General features: G+C 34.3%; 1 protein-coding gene across 1 annotated transcript; it reads left to right on the top strand.

Moving 5' to 3' along the window:
* Positions 1-14,273: 14,273 nt before the first annotated feature.
* Positions 14,274-16,067, top strand: LOC136276261 (snaclec mucetin subunit beta-like). Its single transcript, XM_066087804.1, has 4 exons — positions 14,274-14,334; positions 14,643-14,722; positions 15,106-15,190; positions 15,829-16,067. The coding sequence occupies exons 1-4, from the start codon at positions 14,274-14,276 to the stop codon at positions 16,065-16,067; spliced, it is 465 nt and encodes a 154-aa protein (XP_065943876.1).
* The last annotated feature ends 2,235 nt before the right edge of the window (positions 16,068-18,302 follow it).

The following is an 18,302-nucleotide window of genomic DNA, read 5'->3' as shown; positions in this document are numbered from 1 at the left end:
CCTTTAACACAAATGAAAGACCGATCTTTATTTAGAGCGGAGAAAATCTTGAAATTGTAAAAAAAAGGGATGCATTTTTTAAAAATTTCTTTTCAAAAACTGCCGAGTCAAATTCAACGTAATTTAGCATAAAATTATCCTTATGATAAGGACAATATAAATTTAAAAAATTATGGTCTAATTCTGTTTCAAATTTGAGCGATTTACAAAAAAAAAAATAGAGATAATCGTGGTAAATCAGTTTATAACTTCTGGTTCGGTATTCCATATCGAAAACAAACGTTCTTTGTTTGAAGCAGCCATGTTTGAATGTTGACGCATGACAAACGGGTCAAATTTTGATTTTAGATCCGCGCGTGAGATGGGGCGGCCCTCAAACTTAGCAACGAATAACCAATTATGGACGCCGCCATTTTGATTGTTGGTGAGGCGAGCACGAAAGCCGTAATAGACATTTATGAGAATTTAAGCGGGGGTATGGGGGCAGTAGCCCCCATAATAACAGAAATAACAAATAATTTAGAAAGCCAAGCGGCGTTTGAGCTTTCAGCGTTATTAAAGCGGGGGTTGGGGGCGGCAGCCCTTGGTATAATAAAATTGACCGTAACTACATCTATATTATAAAGATGTTTAACTTATCTTAATAATAAGTCATGGCTTCCATTAAACGTTTCTTGAGACAATGGGGTGGGTTGATTTAGTTGTACTTCCGTTAGAGGGGTTCTTTTTTTTACAGGTCCAAAAAGGTTGTAAATTTATCGTCGGTATTTTGTAGGTATTTCTTTCTTATACAGTATTCTATTAAGTATGAGTCATATAGAGATTTCACAGTTCCAGTTTTGGGTAGGGATTTTTTTACTGCATTCCAAGTTGATTCTATAGTATTTGTACATGCGCCAGTTTCTTTGTTTTTGAATTCGATGGAATGGTTTACTGTTAAGTGTTGGTATCCCTTACTTTCAGTAGAAAAAAAGGCCTTCCAACAATCCGAAAGAATGGTTGTACCTGGTAGTATGTATTTCTTTATAATGGGAATTAACGTGTTGGCGCTCCTGTCTTCCACAACTTCAAAGAAACACTTTTTAGTTTCCCTCTCTATTCCTCCAAAACCCACATACCTTCAACTCTCTTACCTCGGTGGTATTTACGTTTTCCATATTTACTCTCATCAATCTCCATTGTTCGACCGAGTCTCCCAATTTCGTTCTCTAATTTCAAAATTGATAAACAGTGTGGTCACTTCCTATGCGCAATTCCCTGGAGATAAAGTCGTTGGGAAGATCGTAGACCCAATAGTAAGTGAGTTTTACAATTTGTTCCAACAGTAGGTGGCTCCCCGAAAACCAGGATCCTTCTCTAACGGACACTTTTTTGTAGCATTTTCTATTCGTGCAACGCCACACAACACCGTCTTTACTGTACGATTTATCTTCTACTAAATGTAGTGATCCCTCCGAACAATGGTCACATAAACCGTTAAAATTCCCCAACAAACCTTGTGTTTGTAGCCAATCAATCAGAAAGCGCCAATTTTCCAAATGGCATAGATATCGTCGTAAACAAATGGCATGCTACTGTCAACATAAGCTGTGTTTACAACTTATGCAGACATCACTTACCTGTAATCCAATCAGATATAAAGACAGTGTCACGTGACTAGCAACGTCATGTCTTTAGAATGCAGTCTAGAAATTGACAGTATCAGGTTTTTTTCACTTTATCCTGCTAATTCTCGTTAATATACTTCGTTAATAAAACGAAGTTCATTAATTAAAAAACCAACGAAGAGTTAAAAAACAGGTTATTTTTGCATTTCAAAGCCGTTTGAACGAAATCGGCACGCTAACGCGTGACTCTACTATAAAGGAAGAGCACGTGCTATTTCCATATATTTTGCGTACCGGTAAAGTGCAGTTGTTCCGTCAATACATTGCAGATGGAAGCAAATTGAGAGGGGGCTAGACCTTATCAGAAATCTTAACGAGCAAAAAAATAAGGGGGTTTTGAGTACGGCTATGTCTAACTTTGCCAACAAAAAATGGAGGGGGGGGGGGTTGGTTCCGACGCCTATGCAAAGATTATAATAGTTCTTTAACATATAACATGACAACATTTTTAATTCGAGTGTATTTATCGATCAAGTGAGTAAGGTAATAAAACGTCACACGAGTTCACACCTGGTAACCAACAATCGTTTATAATGCAGAACACCAATTAAACTTTTGAATGTTTTTAATTTGAGCACCTTTAGGTACAATTTTCTTCTTTCACACATAGGAATTTTTTAGATAAAATACAATAACAAGCTAGTAGTTGAAGAACAAAAATATACCTACGCATTCTCTCATACATGATTTGATCGCTTTATAAAGTGAGAGGGCAGAACTGAAATAAAGGGAATTTGAAGTTAACAGTGTACCCCTACCAAAAATTAGTTTTAAATCTTGCATATGATCTTGTGTTTGGTAAAAATTGTATTTCAAAAAGGTACAAAGATTAAGTTAAGTTGTCAAAGATTAAGTATAGGAAAATGAGTGAAAAATGTGGATACTTTATGGTATTCTTTTTTAGTTTTTCTACCGAGAGGCCATATGGCACACTATCCTTTGAACACACATATAAAGCCATTGTTGCTCAGCTGAGCTATGTGGCCCCATGGGTCTGTTGTTAAGACCTACACATCCTCTGTCATAAACGTTGGTTTACTGCCAGTCAATATACTGTAGATTTCTAGTTAAGAGTGAGGAATTAATGTTCACATACAGTCGGGACAATCACATCTCGTAGATTTTCAAATCTGCCTTCTTTTTTTTTAGACAGAATGTTAACTGAATAAAACTGTGATTAAAAATTGGCGTTCATTATATTTTTAATTCTTGATTTGATGCAAAACGGTTGAATCACTGAATTTATTACTGATGAAAAAGAATGAATCTTTAGTTTTGGGTCTCAATAACTCTTTGATAAGAGCGGTGGCAGAGGTCACAAGGGAGTCTTTGTAGTTAGTAAAAAACCTTAAATGAATCTTAAATTTGATATTTTAATTATTTACACCTGATTAGTCATGTTACTAATTACATCTGTTACAAATTACACCTGTTACTGATTACACTTGTTACTGATTAAACCTGTTACTGATTACACCTGTTACTGATTACACTTGTTACTGATTACACCTGTTACTGATTACACTTGTTACTGATTACACCTGTTACTGATTACACCTGTTACTGAGTACACCTGTTACGGATTACACTTGTCACTGAGGACACCTTGTACTAATTACACCTGTAAAAAAAATTACACCTGTAACTGATTACACTTGTTACTGATTACATTTGTTACTGATTACACCTGTTACTGATTACATTTGTTACTGATTACACCTGTTACTGATTGCATTTGTTACTGATTACACCTGTTACTGATTACACCTGTCACTGAGTACACCTTTTACTCATTACACTTGTTACTGATTACACCTGTTACTGATTACACATGTTACTGATTACACTTGTAACTGATTACATCTGTAACTGATTACACCTGTTTCTGAATACACCTGCTACTGATTAAACCTTTTTCTCATTACACCTGCTACTGACTACACATGTTACTGATTACACTTGTCACTGCGGACACCTTCTACTGATTACATTTGTTACTGATTACACCTGTTACTGATTACATTTGTTACTGATTACACCTGTTACTGATTACATTTGTTACTGATTACACCTGTTACTGAATACACCTGTAACTCATTACACCTGTCACTGACTACACATGTTACTGATTACACTTGTCACTGCGGACACCTTCTACTGATTACACCTGTAACTGATTACATTTGTTACTGATTTCACCTGTTATTGATTACAGTTGTTACTGATTACACCTGTTACTGATTACACCTGTAACTCATTACACCTGTCACTGATTACACCTGTTACTGATTACACCTGTTACTGATTACATGTGTAACTCATTACACCCGTCACTGATTACAACTGTTACTGATTACACCTGTCACTGATTAAACCTGTTACTGATTACATTTGTTACTGATTAAACCTGTTATTGATAACATTTGTTAGTGATTACACCTGTTACTCATTACATTTGTTACTGATTACACCTGTTACTGATTACATTTGTTACTGATTACAGTTGTTACTGATTACACCTCTTACTGATTACACCTGTTACTCATTACACCTGTTACTGATTACACCTGTAACTCATTATACCTGTCACTGATTACACCTGTCACTGAGTACACCTGTCACTGAGTACACCTTTTACTCATTACACATGTTACTGATTACACCTGTTACTGATTACATTTGTTACCGATTACACCTGTTACTGATTACACATGTTACTGATTACACTTTTAACTGATTACATGTTACTGATTACATCTGTAACTGATTACACCTGTTACTGAATACACCTGCTACTGATTACACCTGTTTCTCATTACACCTGTTACTGACTACACATGTTACTGATTACACTTGTCACTGCGGACACCTTCTACTAATTACACCTGTAACAAATTACACCTGTTACTGATTACACCTGTTCCCTTTATCAGACAGGTGATTTATGACGTGCAGCAGATGGCCTGCCAGATCCAAGGCAGCATGGGGGGCGGGGCCCAGGGGGGCGGGGGAATCCCCCAGGACATCCAGAGCATCATTTACAAGCTTCAGGAGAATATGAACTTTGTGAGGTCGGACCTTGCCAACCTCGCGAACCGACCGCAGGTCATTGAAACTTTGTCTCGGGTCAGTCTGTGAGATTGATTCTCTCTTTGAACCAGAGACTCTGCATCTTCTTTTGTTCTGTTTAAAGGAATTATATGTTGAGGTGTAACTTGTGTTGTTCCATTGTAACTAGTTTCATTTGGTCTAAAAGTTCACTATTTGTTCTATTGTAACTTATTCTGGTCTGTCTAGGAGTTCATTATACATGTTTGTTATTTTGTAACCTGTTCCATTTGGTCCACAGTTCACCATATGTTATGGGGAACGAGTTCCATACCGTCTAAACGTTTACTACTTGTTTCACTGTAACTTGTTCTGTTCTGTCTAGAAGATCATTATACAGGTTTGCTATGTTGTAACTTGTTCTGTTCTGTTGTAACTTGTTCTGTTCTGTTGTAACTTGTTCTGTTCTGTTGTAAGTTGTCCTGTTCTAGTGTTACTTATTCTGTTATGCTGTAACTTGTTCTGTTGTAACTTGTTCTTTTATAGCTTGTTCTGTTATAACTTGTTCTGTCTTGTTGTAACGTGTTCTGTATTGTTTTAGGGTCAGATGAACTGTCCAGAGGTACAGACGAGCTGTGTGTCTCCCATGCTGTTCTTCCTCGCCATCGGTCTACAACTATTCCTCATCGTAGGATACATGGTGTATAGGTAAGTACACTTCTTACTTGTACCTGTGTAATAGGAATAACTTTGCTAGCCAAGGGTTTTTGGTCCACTTTGCTCCCCATAAACCCTTGGTGGATTTCATTACGAAAACTCGGGAGATGTGGTGGCGTTATCTAGCGTGCAACTTGAGTTGCGTCCCTTGCATATATACATTTTAATCGAAATAAACAACGGGTGATATACACATCATGGCATTAATACAACTTGAATACATGTTGACTACTGAATATTGGAACATAATGACATAATGCTATTAACAGTGATTAAATACGAATTAAGTTACATGAATAACCTAGAGAAAGCACAGGATGTTTTGTTCATAATGTTTTGTAAGGACCTGTACCTGGAGTGAAAAAGTCTCCGATTTATATGAAAGCTTTCATGCCATTAAACCAGGTGTCGTTGTCGTGAATATTGCGGACCAAAGAAATTAAATAAAACACAGCTCATTGAACCCTTAAAAACAATAACCACAAGCAGGAACGTACGTGTATATACTAACGGGACAGGCAACTTCTACATTCGCCAGGTTTACTTGCCATCCTATCACGCGAGCCTTGACAAGTTTGTAGAACTATGTTCAATCCCAGTAAAATACATAGGTTTTCAAAGCGATCTGGTTAGACCATCGTTGGGGAGGCTCTGTACTCGAGAACCTGTGTCTTAAGTTGTTAAGAGCACTGAATGTTTTACCAAAGATCAAACATGTGTTTTCTTTAAAAGTTTATATTTACAAGCACTGCGATTGGATCAGCTATTCGCAGCTGCAGCCAATCATAAATACCGAGGTTGTCACGGAGTTTTTGTAATAAAATCTGCCAAGGATTTATGGGGAGCAAAGTGGGCCGAAAACCCTTGGCTAGCGAAGATGAATAGGAAGGGATTAAGAGATAATTCAATCTTCCTCTTTTCATCTTTTTTTTCTTTTAACTAAAACAATTACCTTTATTCATGTTTGTTAATTGCTGATGCATTTATATTCTGCACAGCACTTTATTTCAAGGGATAATCTACAAAAATGTCAAATACACAGTGATTGTATAATTATGAGTGAGGAAAACGTTTTTGGCAAGTTAGAGTAGATTTGATGTTTTCCAGTAACTGGAAATTTCTATCTTTAACTGTTCATTTTTTGACGTATAACATTTTTAGCTATGTACTTAATTTTATTGATGCTGCTATCTGCTGTTAAAAAATTCTAGACAGGAAACACTGTGCTTAATTGTACATGTACATATAATACATTGACAGTATTTTATACCTGTCCTTGTATAATGTCATTTCAGATCAAACAAAGAGGTTCAGGCAAAAAAATTTTATTAGGGTTTACAAGAATTTACAGAATGTTAAGTTTTTAGGAATTTTATGGTGCATTTAGTGTAAGATTGAGTACGATGTATCAGTGAGAGAGAACGAGTCGTGCAAGAGTTACCTGCCTTGCAAATAGTGATCAGATTTATGAATGGAGTCAACAAGTTTTTAAAAAAATCTTTGTTAATATGTTGTTTGGAGATTTTTGTTTTCAATCATCTTTTATTGTATATTTTGGGGTTTTATATATTAAAAAAAAGTGTGAAGAAATGAGACAAATTTACCTAATATTTGAATTATTTTTCCTATTAATCTTTCTCTTTTAACAACAAAAAACAATGTGAATTGATTGTTGAAAAAATTACTCAAACTGTAAATTTCAGCAGCAAACTGCCAAAATGATAAAAAAAGGAAATGAATAATTAGCAAAGAAGTCGTATAAAATAGTAGCAAATGCATTTTTGATTTAATCGATCTGGGTTTTTTTAATCATAGCATTTTAATCTCGATTCAGACCTGCATGTAAGTTATCAATTGTCTAATCGTGTTAATATAGAGCATATGTATTGTTATTATGTGAAAAAAATATTCCAGACAGTTATTATTATTTACATTTTGAATGTGCAATTGTTATCGGAAGATGATTTAGAGGCAATTACTCTGTGCTGTGTTTACTGTTTACTGTTCTTGCATCAGATTTACACAGAGTTTTAACTTATTTATATTTGTTGATCATGAGCACTTATTTGCATTGAATTTTTAAATAGAAGCCTTGCTGTGCGATGCTACATGTGAAGAGGTTTACCTTGAATATCAAAAGCTTTCAAAGAATCAGAGCGTCTTTATTAGAAACAGTGGTCTCATTAGTATGATTATTATAATTAATAATATATTCTCTAGTTAACTATCATACTTTTATTACGGTTTTGGTAATTATTGCCAAAATGACAACAGAAAGTTCTGAGTAGTTAAAAAATTATGAAATTAATTGATACCTATTCATTTAATATAATATATAACTGATAAATGATGTGTGCAAGAGAACCATAGGTTTACTTGTAATGTACATATATATAATGTGTACATGTGATTATGATCTGAAACCTTAGGGTTTACTAATTGCATTCCTCTATATTGTACTGTAAAATAAAAACTATATGTATTTATAACATGTAGTTACTGTAAATTTCTTATATAACGGGAGTACTTATTTCCGCGATCCCGCTGTTTTGAATCAAATCACGAAAATACAATATTGTGAACACAGATCATTTGTCCATATTTCTTATAGTTCTCAACCCTCAGAAAATAATGGCAAAGTTTTAAAGTGCACGATTTTACGTGGATATAAATCCCTCGCATTCAATAAGTGATTTACAGTATCTAAACATATGTACTGGTATATGTCATTTGTATAAACTAATAGGTACCTCTACTGTTGTACAAATACAAAGTACTTAAGCTTCTGTTACAAGAAAACTACACCAAATATGTTTAATAAAGCGCAACCTGTATAATCCGAAACCTCTATAATTGCAAAATTGATTCATCTTGCTTAATGCCACATACTTCAAACCTTACATGTATAACAAGATGTAGGGTTGCTGCTTATTTGAAACTCTCCAGAAATGCATTTATTATTCCATGGCATGTATTCACCACACACCTAATTGTCCATCATCTTTCAGTTTGGACAAGCTTTTGTGTGTATGGATGAATTCAATGTCTAAACTTTGAATGATGTCTTTTTAATGTGTTTATCATGATTCATGTATTGTATGCAATGGATTTTCATAAGGAAAAAAGAATTTTTATCAATGTTGTCAGTTTTGTCAAAATTTTGATTTTTTAATGATTATTTTTCCCATTAATTTTTATGTTTTTTCTTTATAAGGAACGTTAGATCCATATTGATTGGCATTGAAGTTAGCTTTGTACTATTAATTAAATTTAGATAAGAAAAATCCAAGGAATATACTAGTACATTTATTCAAATGTAGCAAATGACTCAAGATAGCATATTTATTAGGTAGAACCTGTAGAAATGATATATTTATTGTAATAATTAGATCTTTATTTAATTTATTGATCAAGTAAAATTGTTATAATGCACGTGATGAAATTATGGTGCTTTTTTGATTGCAACATCCCACCTACCTATCGCGTATATTACACTGGAAACAGTTTCGAAGAAAAAATGATTGTGAATTCTAATATTTGGGAGGATTTTTATTTTGCTATTCTCCTGATATTTTGGTGGAATTTTGTTTTGCTATTTTCCCCTTAGATATCCTGCACTAGATATTTGTATCATGGGTCTTTATCATCTAGTCAGTGTTAAAGTAAAGACCTGTATGGGGAGCCAGGCGGTGTTTATAAGGCCCCAGGTGTCTAAATCTTCAGGACTTTGTCTAAGATATTCCATGTATTCATTTTAATTTTTTTATTGCATATTTTTCCAATGGTCGACTGCCACCAATTTTTTTTCTCATTATGTGCAGCATGTGTTATACATAACGTTTGTCTAGTACTAAAATTGTATCAAATGTTTAAACTAGGTCATGTGACATCTCTTGACCCAATTTACAATACGGTTACCACTTTAAACAGAGTCACTTTGTTAACGTTTGTCTAGTACTAAAATTGTATCAAATTTTTAAACTAGGTCATGTGAGATCTCTTGACCCAATTTACAATACCACGTTAAACAGCGTCACTTTGTTGCCATAGAGGAAGACATTTTATTGACTATTGTATATCACATCAACTCTGATGTCAAGTTCATTAGAGAGCGCATGCTTATCAAGTCAACTCTGATGTCAAGTTCATTAGAGAGCGCATGTTTATCAAATCAACTCTGATGTCAAGTTCATTAGAGAGCTCATGCTTATCAAATCAACTCTGATGTCAAGTTCATTAGACAGCGCATGCTTATCAAATCAACTCTGATGTCAAGTTCATTAGAGAGCTCATGCTTATCAAATCAACTCTGATGTCAAGTTCATTAGAGAGCGCATGCTTATCAAATCAACTCTGATATCAAGTTCATTAGAGAGCGCATGCGTAACAATATCCTGTTTACCCCCTCCCTCTTCCTTTATTGAATGTACCCCCACCCTCCCCCCTAGTCATTTTAAAGTCTGTTTGACATATATGTGTGTTATTCAGACGTGTGTAAATGTGCATGTGTGTTTGTGTATGATAATTATGGATGTAGTTTGTGAAAAATTATAACATGTTCAGCAAAAGTCATGTCCGCCATATTGTGTCTGTCTTCACCCATGTTTGGTAAATGGTTTATATTTATTAATAAAAGTCAATAAAAAAGACGTTTCCGTTATGTAGTTGATTATTTTTGTGTGTGGAGGTCATCGGCCTCCCTAAGCCGTCACTGTTCACTTCTGTGTCTTAGCCGATTAACCCTCTAGAGTACTTTAGGTTGACAATGAATAACAATGTATGCATCCATCATCTTCAACAGATAAACACTACATATCATTTCTTTTTCATAGCACTTTTGGTTATTTTTTTGAAAATTAATGTGAAAATTACTAGTAGCTTATTGCTAGCTCGGGGCTGCATTCAAGACCGTAGCTGCACCGTAGAGCTACATGTACGTAGTTGAATGGTAAGCTGGCCTAGCCGCTATGTAGATATTCGTAGCCTAAATATTATATGCTAGATATTCGTAGCCTAAATATTATATGCTCAGCATCAAAATCAAGATGGTCACCTTAGATACCACGTTGTCACAAACATCAAATCGGTTTACTTTGTGATATTTTGTTCATCCTTTGGATTATAATGAATTTTAACATGTATATTCCGCTTGAAATAAACAATATATTTCGGTGTAATAAGTCTTTAGTTGAATATTTTCACTTCAAATCTGAGATGAATAGACCAAGATATCTACGACCTAGCGACGAGGCTAGCTGCTGCAATTTTGAACGCAGTCCTGGTGATTTATTTTTGTCTTTCTTTTTTTTTTTGGGGGGGGGGGGGTAGAGGGCAAAGACAGACACAGACACAGTGCCCCGTGATGTTGCAAATTTCCTATGTGTTAAGCAGTAGAGATATGGAAGTACACGTTTCATGTACTGTCATACTGCACATTGAGCCAATGTTAATTATCAATGCCTTCAAAATGTGCTTGTGTATCGTGACCACAGCTAAGATACGATGTTTATCTTAACGTCATTCGATCCTCAGCAACGTTCGATAACTCATACGGAATGTAGAGGTTGAGAAAATGATTTGAAAGCGGGTTAGTGGTGATTTGTTTGTGATATATGGATGCATTTATGTTTAAAATATAGAAATAATAGGTCTGTTACGAAAATTCAGGGAAACTGGAGTCGAAACATGGCTCGAAGTGTAAACCATCTTTGGTTCCGACATTTACACGTTTTTCAGAATCAAAATATGAGGGCTTGCGAAGAGAAGTGGATGTAGGCTATGCCTGTCCACTTCTCAAAAGAGAATAACCGCGTGTACACATGTAGGTCAATTTATTATTATTTATCACGGTCCGCCGCCCGGTGAATTGCCGTGTTTATAGATAAACGCGCGCATCTGTTGCGTAATACTGATATCCGTTTGTTAATTGTTCATTACAATGGGAAGATATAATGTGTATGGAGATGAGAGAGAGAGAGAGAGAGAGAGAGAGAGAGAGAGAGAGAGACAGACAGACAGAGACAGAGACAGAGAGAGAGAGACAGAGAGAGAGACAGAGACAGAGACAGAGATTTTTGTTGGTTGTTAGGATCTTTTTAACATTTTTATGTCTTAAGGCATCCGATCTACATTAATTGGGACCTAATTTTTCCAACCTTGAATATCCATCATTTACTTAATGCTCTTTTATTAAATTATAGCAATTTAGAGTAGAAAATGATTTACCGTGAGAAATGTCCAAACATATTTTTACATGTAACTATAAGCAGTACTTCATTAATGAAGATTGCATTAAGGTCGATTGGGGAAAAGCACATTTATCAAAATAAAAATGTGAATACTTAAAATATAAATAAATTCTTTGGTGGAAAGGTTTATTTTATCATTAGGAAAACAAACTATTGAAAATAAATTTTATACCGTATAGATTTTTTTAGAATTAATTTTTATAGATTAAAGCAAAGGGCGGTAACTCTGCAGGTAAAGGAAAAAGTCATTCACTGGGACACATTCAACTCTTACATATTAATACTTAAGCTTGAACATTATGTCCAAGTATAATGAGTATTAAGCCTATACATAGCTGTTATGCATGTAGATTCATTGACTCTGCATGGGGCTATTCCAGAGTGTCCTTTTGGTGCTAGAACCATTATGACGTCATGATTTTGAAAAATCTTTTTCCCGTACTTTTTCCCGTACTTAACGGCTTTAAAGGAGTTATGTAGACAATTCAACAATTTCTTGACATTCTATGTAAAATAATGGGAAAAGTAATCCCGATAGCTATATTCAATTTGACATCATTTTAAATAGGAGGTCAAGAGCTTGTTCAATTCCGTGTTGTGGGAGACTGTATAGGCATTCTAGATATATTCTATTAGTCTAAAATTGACAAAACTCCGAAATTTGTTTTTCAATTCTCTCATACTTTATTGAAAATGACACCTTAAAACAAGATGTTTCATTGTGTTTACCAAACATTTTAGCCTTGGTACACCCTGCCAAACAAATAAAGCGATTGTTATGAAGCATCATTGAAAGAATGTATATCTTAATTTTTATGAACGTGTCAGCACCTTTCATTTACTAGATCTTGACCTTACTGTAAGCACCTTTCATTTACTAGATCTTGACCTTACTGTAAGCACCTTTCATTTACTAGATCTTGACCTTACTGTAAGCACCTTTCATTTACTAGATCTTGACCTTACTGTAAGCACCTTTCATTTACTAGATCTTGACCTTACTGTAAGCACCTTTCATTTACTAGATCTTGACCTTACTGTAAGCACCTTTCATTTACTAGATCTTGACCTTAAGGAGTTTGATCACTATCAACATGTTTGATGGGCCTCGGTGTACATGTATATTAAAATTTATATACTTATGCATGAGCTAGCTATATGCCTAAATAATGGGTTAACTCGCACATTAATGGTACATAATTCACTGTCCTTTATAATAATAATGTTAATACAACAGGTGATGAACTAAACAAAACACGGGAAATGAAACTAAAAACTCATCATTATAGATAGGCGTTTATACTCGGGGTGTTATATTAAAAACTGCCCCCCCCCCCCATTTTTTATTCCCTTTTTTTGCAAGCAAGGATACATCGCTCACTTCCCGTCGGTTGACAATGGTTTTCTCGGGGTGTCAATTTGAACTAGTACTGTTACCCTCCCAAACAGGTACTATTTGTTTTGTTATATTAAATGTCTTATATTCTAATTCTAATATGCGTGATACGGCGAACCGTACACGCATAATTTACGCGCATGTAACAATTCGTTGAGTTGCCCATTGCAAAGTGTGTTGCTAACGCTGAGGGTAATAGAACAGATTATCAACTGTGTCTAAACCAATCAGAATGAAGTATAACCATTAAGTATAGACATCGGGTTTCTTTAAGTGATGACTTACACGTGTGTTTAAAGTTTAACACAATCTTCGCATCAAAATCGTTGCTCAACACCTACAAGTTTTACAGAAAAACTGTAAGCCTATATTTTAAATTTGTAATTAAAGAAAGTTATTATTTTTTTCTATTTGACTACATCAACGTGAAACTTGTCCATAACTTATAGCTCAATTCTATTATTCTATAATTGTAATATTTACCGCCCTGGTTACCATAGGAGCAGGCAAACACGGTTCCTAATTATGTAACTGATCATATATTCTTATATTCATTAAGTGACAAGACTAATTGTATTTTAATAAAAAAAAATCAATGTTAACATGCATTGTATACAGCTTCAAAAACTCATTCGTTTTATCGCATTGCCGTTGAATTAAGTTTGAATAATGAACGACCTGGTTGATAAAAAAGCTAGAATTTATCTTTTAAGTAAATGTAAATACTTTGTTAAGCTACTGAAATCTTACAGAATATGTATGAAGGTTTGATGCATTTGCCTCTGCATGTTATATCGAATTTTAAATTCCTTATAAGCTGTGAAAACTATCTTCAATGAAAATGGCTCGAATCTTTCTGCTATTGGTGTTAATTATTAATTACTTTTTGATGAAAGCTTCTCCTCTGGTAAGCAGAACGAGACGTATTCTTTGAATATTCTGTAACGTTGCTATTATTCTGATGAGCCATTGTTAACGGCGCTACCCTGTTACATGCATAAAAATGTAAAGTGGATATAAACTGAAATAATGTTCGTGTTTTGCCTACAAACTGTTCTCCGGATCCATTGTCAAATCCTTCTTCTGTCCTTGATTACGTGGGGTGTAATCGCTGAAAACCATCAGTTGTTTTTATCAAAGAACAAATACATTGAAAACAAAGTTCTAACGGCGGGAACAGTTGGATACATTGCCGAGATGTCTTCAGTTGGAATCGTTCACTGCTCAATGGCATGTGCGGCCTATAAGGCAAGTTGTGGTGGGTTGTTTTATCACCCGCAGTCAGAGTCTTGTAAACTCTTAATGAGTCCCCTTATGGAGGCGCTTGTTAGTCTTGGCTGGTCGTTTTGGTCGCAAAATCGTGAGTTTTTTAAAATTTAAAATATTTAAAATCTTTTACCACTATTTTTTAAAAGTATGAAATGATAATGTCTTTAAAAAAAATAATAATAATAAACCCCCCCCCCCCCCCAAAAAAAAAAATCAAAGTCATTAATTTGGTTTATGTACAAAACATACGTTTTGCATCTTTCAGGAAATAAACACAATTACAAACATATTTTTCAGCATGTGAAATAGGATGGTTTTACTTCAAAGACCACTGCTATTTTCGTGACCAGACATCTCTGAACTGGGCCTCCGCGAAGGTTAGTCATGTTTCTGTACTTATGTAGCGTAGGTTAGCCATGTTTCTTTACTTAATATGTACAGTAGTCTATATATATTCGTTAGTTCTCATGTTGACAAACAGACTCATCACCATCCAGGAAGTTGCATCATGCGCATCGGAAAAAATAGTTTCCCTGAATTCAGTGTGACAATTTCATTAAATAATGAATATTTAAAGTTTAAAAGAAAAAAAACTTCCTTGCAAATGGGTCTAAATTCAGTACTGTAAATAGCTTCCAAACACTGTCAAATTTTTATATAAATTGTTAATGATAGAAATAATTGTTTTTCCTTATTTTATATTTTCTTTTATTTAAAGCTCTCTTGTGAATAATTAAGAATTACCATTTTTGGATTTTAGCTTGTCTGCGAACAGCAGTCGTCGTATTTGGCGGAAGTCGATTCGTTGGAGGAAAACAATTGGATTACAGAGAACATGACGCCATGTGAGAAACCAACGTCACCATAAACCCCTTTGTTATCAATAAAATCATACAATCCTTAAAGTTCCATGTCAAATTGTTATAAGTCCTAAAAAAATAAAACGTATACATTCATATGTTTTAGGGCTTAAAAACCTCGTGTCTTTTCTAGAACAAACTTTTACCTTCACATCAAATAACAAATCAAATACATTGTAAACGCATTACGACCAAACTCCAATTTAACACAAAATGTTATAACTTTCCACTTTTGAAAGCATTGGTACAAATCATTGACCCCTCCTAAAAAAAAGAACAGTTGAACGTACATGTAACTACATACATTTATATGTTTTAGATCTTTAAAACAATTTATGTCTTTTCTATAACTATAACGACGACATTCACCTCAATTAACAAATCAAATTACAAACTCATTTACCACCAAACTCCCATTAAACCCAAAACGTTAAAACATTCCATCGCTAAATCAACGTAAATGCTGTCGGTAATAATGAATTTATAATGTTCCTCATTAGGAGAAGACTACCTAAGCTGTTAAGAACTTGTGTGTAATCCATTTGATTTAATCAATAAAATCTATTCAATTCAAATAACAACAATCGACAGTCATTTTTTATTTAGCCTTTCATTTGTTATAGTTTACTGTCTGACTGACTGGATGGACTGTGTTGTGTGGCTCGGTGGGTCAGACATCCTGACGGAGGGATCTTTTGTGTGGAGCACCAATAACAGTTCCCTGACCTTCACCCACTGGGGACCGTACGACCCTAACGCCTACACAGCTGACGACGACTGTGTGGCCCTGATGTACCCCGGGGGACAGTGGGCCGACTTTGGGTGCTTCATGGAACGTCATTTTGTTTGCGAAAAAGCGTAAATCATAGAACTGACATCTTAAATGTATATGAGGTGGAAGCATAGAGACCTCGTGAACTTTTTCTATTTTATTTCAAAGCATTTTGGAATAGTTACAGTTTATAATACTGTGTGAACTTTCGGAAATGTGGCTCTGTATTATAAATATTGCTATATAAATATAAATAGCAATAGAAATAGTTAAAACATTTTTGAATAACTTTTTTCGGGAGGGCAATATAGCTGTGACCGCGTAGGTTTTACGGTGCTAGGGTATTTCTTCTGGTTATATTTTCGGTGTGATTCAGCAATTTTCAGGGCATAGTAATAAAATTATCTCATTTGTGACATAACGAGAAAACTTATTCAAAAATGTTATATAAATAGTTAGAACACGTGTATCTACCGACGCAGGTCAAAAATGCTAGTTTTTGGAAAATGTCAAACTAAAGTGGAAACTCGAAATGGTTTTTTTTAATCATGTACACATTACCAGAAAGAGTTTGAACTGACACAGTTAACATGTATAACAAATACGTATTTGGTTGACCTATATATATTTGTACTTTGCATATTTATCAGCAAAATCACAGGAACAAAGAGATTACAATGTTTTTGTTCTTAATACATAATGCTTTGATATATTAAAAACTTAAACTTCACCCAAATATCATTTATTTCATTGTTCGTATAGTTTCAAGGATTTATAAACATTCAAACTATGGATTTGTTTTATAGACAATTTAAACTAAAGCAACCATTTTCTAAATCTATTTTCACGTACAGTCTTACCCAACTGCAATGAAATCACACCGGTTTAAAATGTTTCGAGGTTAATTACACAGAGGGCGAAGAAAGTCACTTCGCTAAGCAAGCGGTACATTGTCACAGATGTATACATTTTTATGTTGTCTTAAATAGGCCATAACAACAATTTTACCATCATATAACCATGATATTAGAACTTTTTTTTAACATTTTAAGATTAAATTAAATTACATTCAATTGTAGGTAAAACCAAAGACGGATGGTTTTAGAACAGCTTTGTATCGCAAGGATCCTGGTGATCTTATCATTTTGGACAGTTTAAAATAATCTCGAATTTTGAATCCTATATTTCATATCTCTTATCTCACATGAGTCATCGCAAAATCATGTTACCACCAACTACGGAACATTGGTCACATTCGACTCTTAATATCAGGGAGCACTAGTAAAACCCCTGTTTGCTCACTTGTGACCTCTCGTTTGGACTACGGCAATGCCTTACTACACGGTGTATGTTCCAATTCCTTGTCAAGACTTCAAAGGATTCAAAACACAGCAGCCAGGATTATAACGCGTACTAGGAAATATGACCACATAACACCAGTGCTGGTCAAGTTACAGTGGCTTCCAATCAAGCAGCGACACGCGAATTCAATACAAGCTGATCCTACAGGCTTTTAAAGCCTTACACAGAACATCGCAATTTAATAGTCAAGAACTGGTCCAGGTCTACAAGCCAAATAGGTCTCTGCGCTCAGAGAGCTCTGTTCCTTGTTCAGTTGCGTGCGTGGACTAGGTTGTATGGTGACAGGCGGTTCGACGTGGCCAGTGGAACAACCTTCCCCAAAATCTTAGATTAGAGGGAAATTTTACTTTTTAAAAAATTAATGAAAACTTATTTTTTTAGCAAGGCTTATCCAGACTATTCTTAAGTATTTATGCATTTTAAACTTCATTTTGTTGAGTACAGTGACAGCACAGCATTGATTTGTACATATAAACAACATTTAGTGTTATATAAGTATGTAGTTTTTAAAATTTATTGTATTTAGATATATTTTTTTATGTTCTTAGCTTTTTTATGCCAATAACTTTTATATTTACAGCGCTATAGAGTTATTTGATATATATAATTATATATATATATATATATATATATATATATATATATATATATATATATATATATATATATATATAAAATCTATATAGCGCTTTATAAATTTTGTATAATAATAATAATTTATCTGAAGTGGTATAAACAGTCATGTATATATTTTTGAGTAACTCAGTGTGCAACTTTAGGGAAGAATATATATTGAAATGTTCGTGAATAAACCAAATTGAATTAAGATTGTATCTCCGAGTATCATGACATAAATCTACAAACATTGGATAGCCCACATATTTTTTACTGATCTCCAACCGCTTGCAATCGTTTGTATTATATAGCATTTTATTTTTAGGTATCTTTTGTGCGGGTTCCATG

This window comes from Magallana gigas, chromosome 1, assembly GCF_963853765.1.
Source record: "Magallana gigas chromosome 1, xbMagGiga1.1, whole genome shotgun sequence".
Classification (NCBI taxonomy): domain Eukaryota; kingdom Metazoa; phylum Mollusca; class Bivalvia; order Ostreida; family Ostreidae; genus Magallana; species Magallana gigas.
Note: the sequence above shows the minus strand (reverse complement) of the source record. Positions and strands in the feature narration are given on the sequence as shown.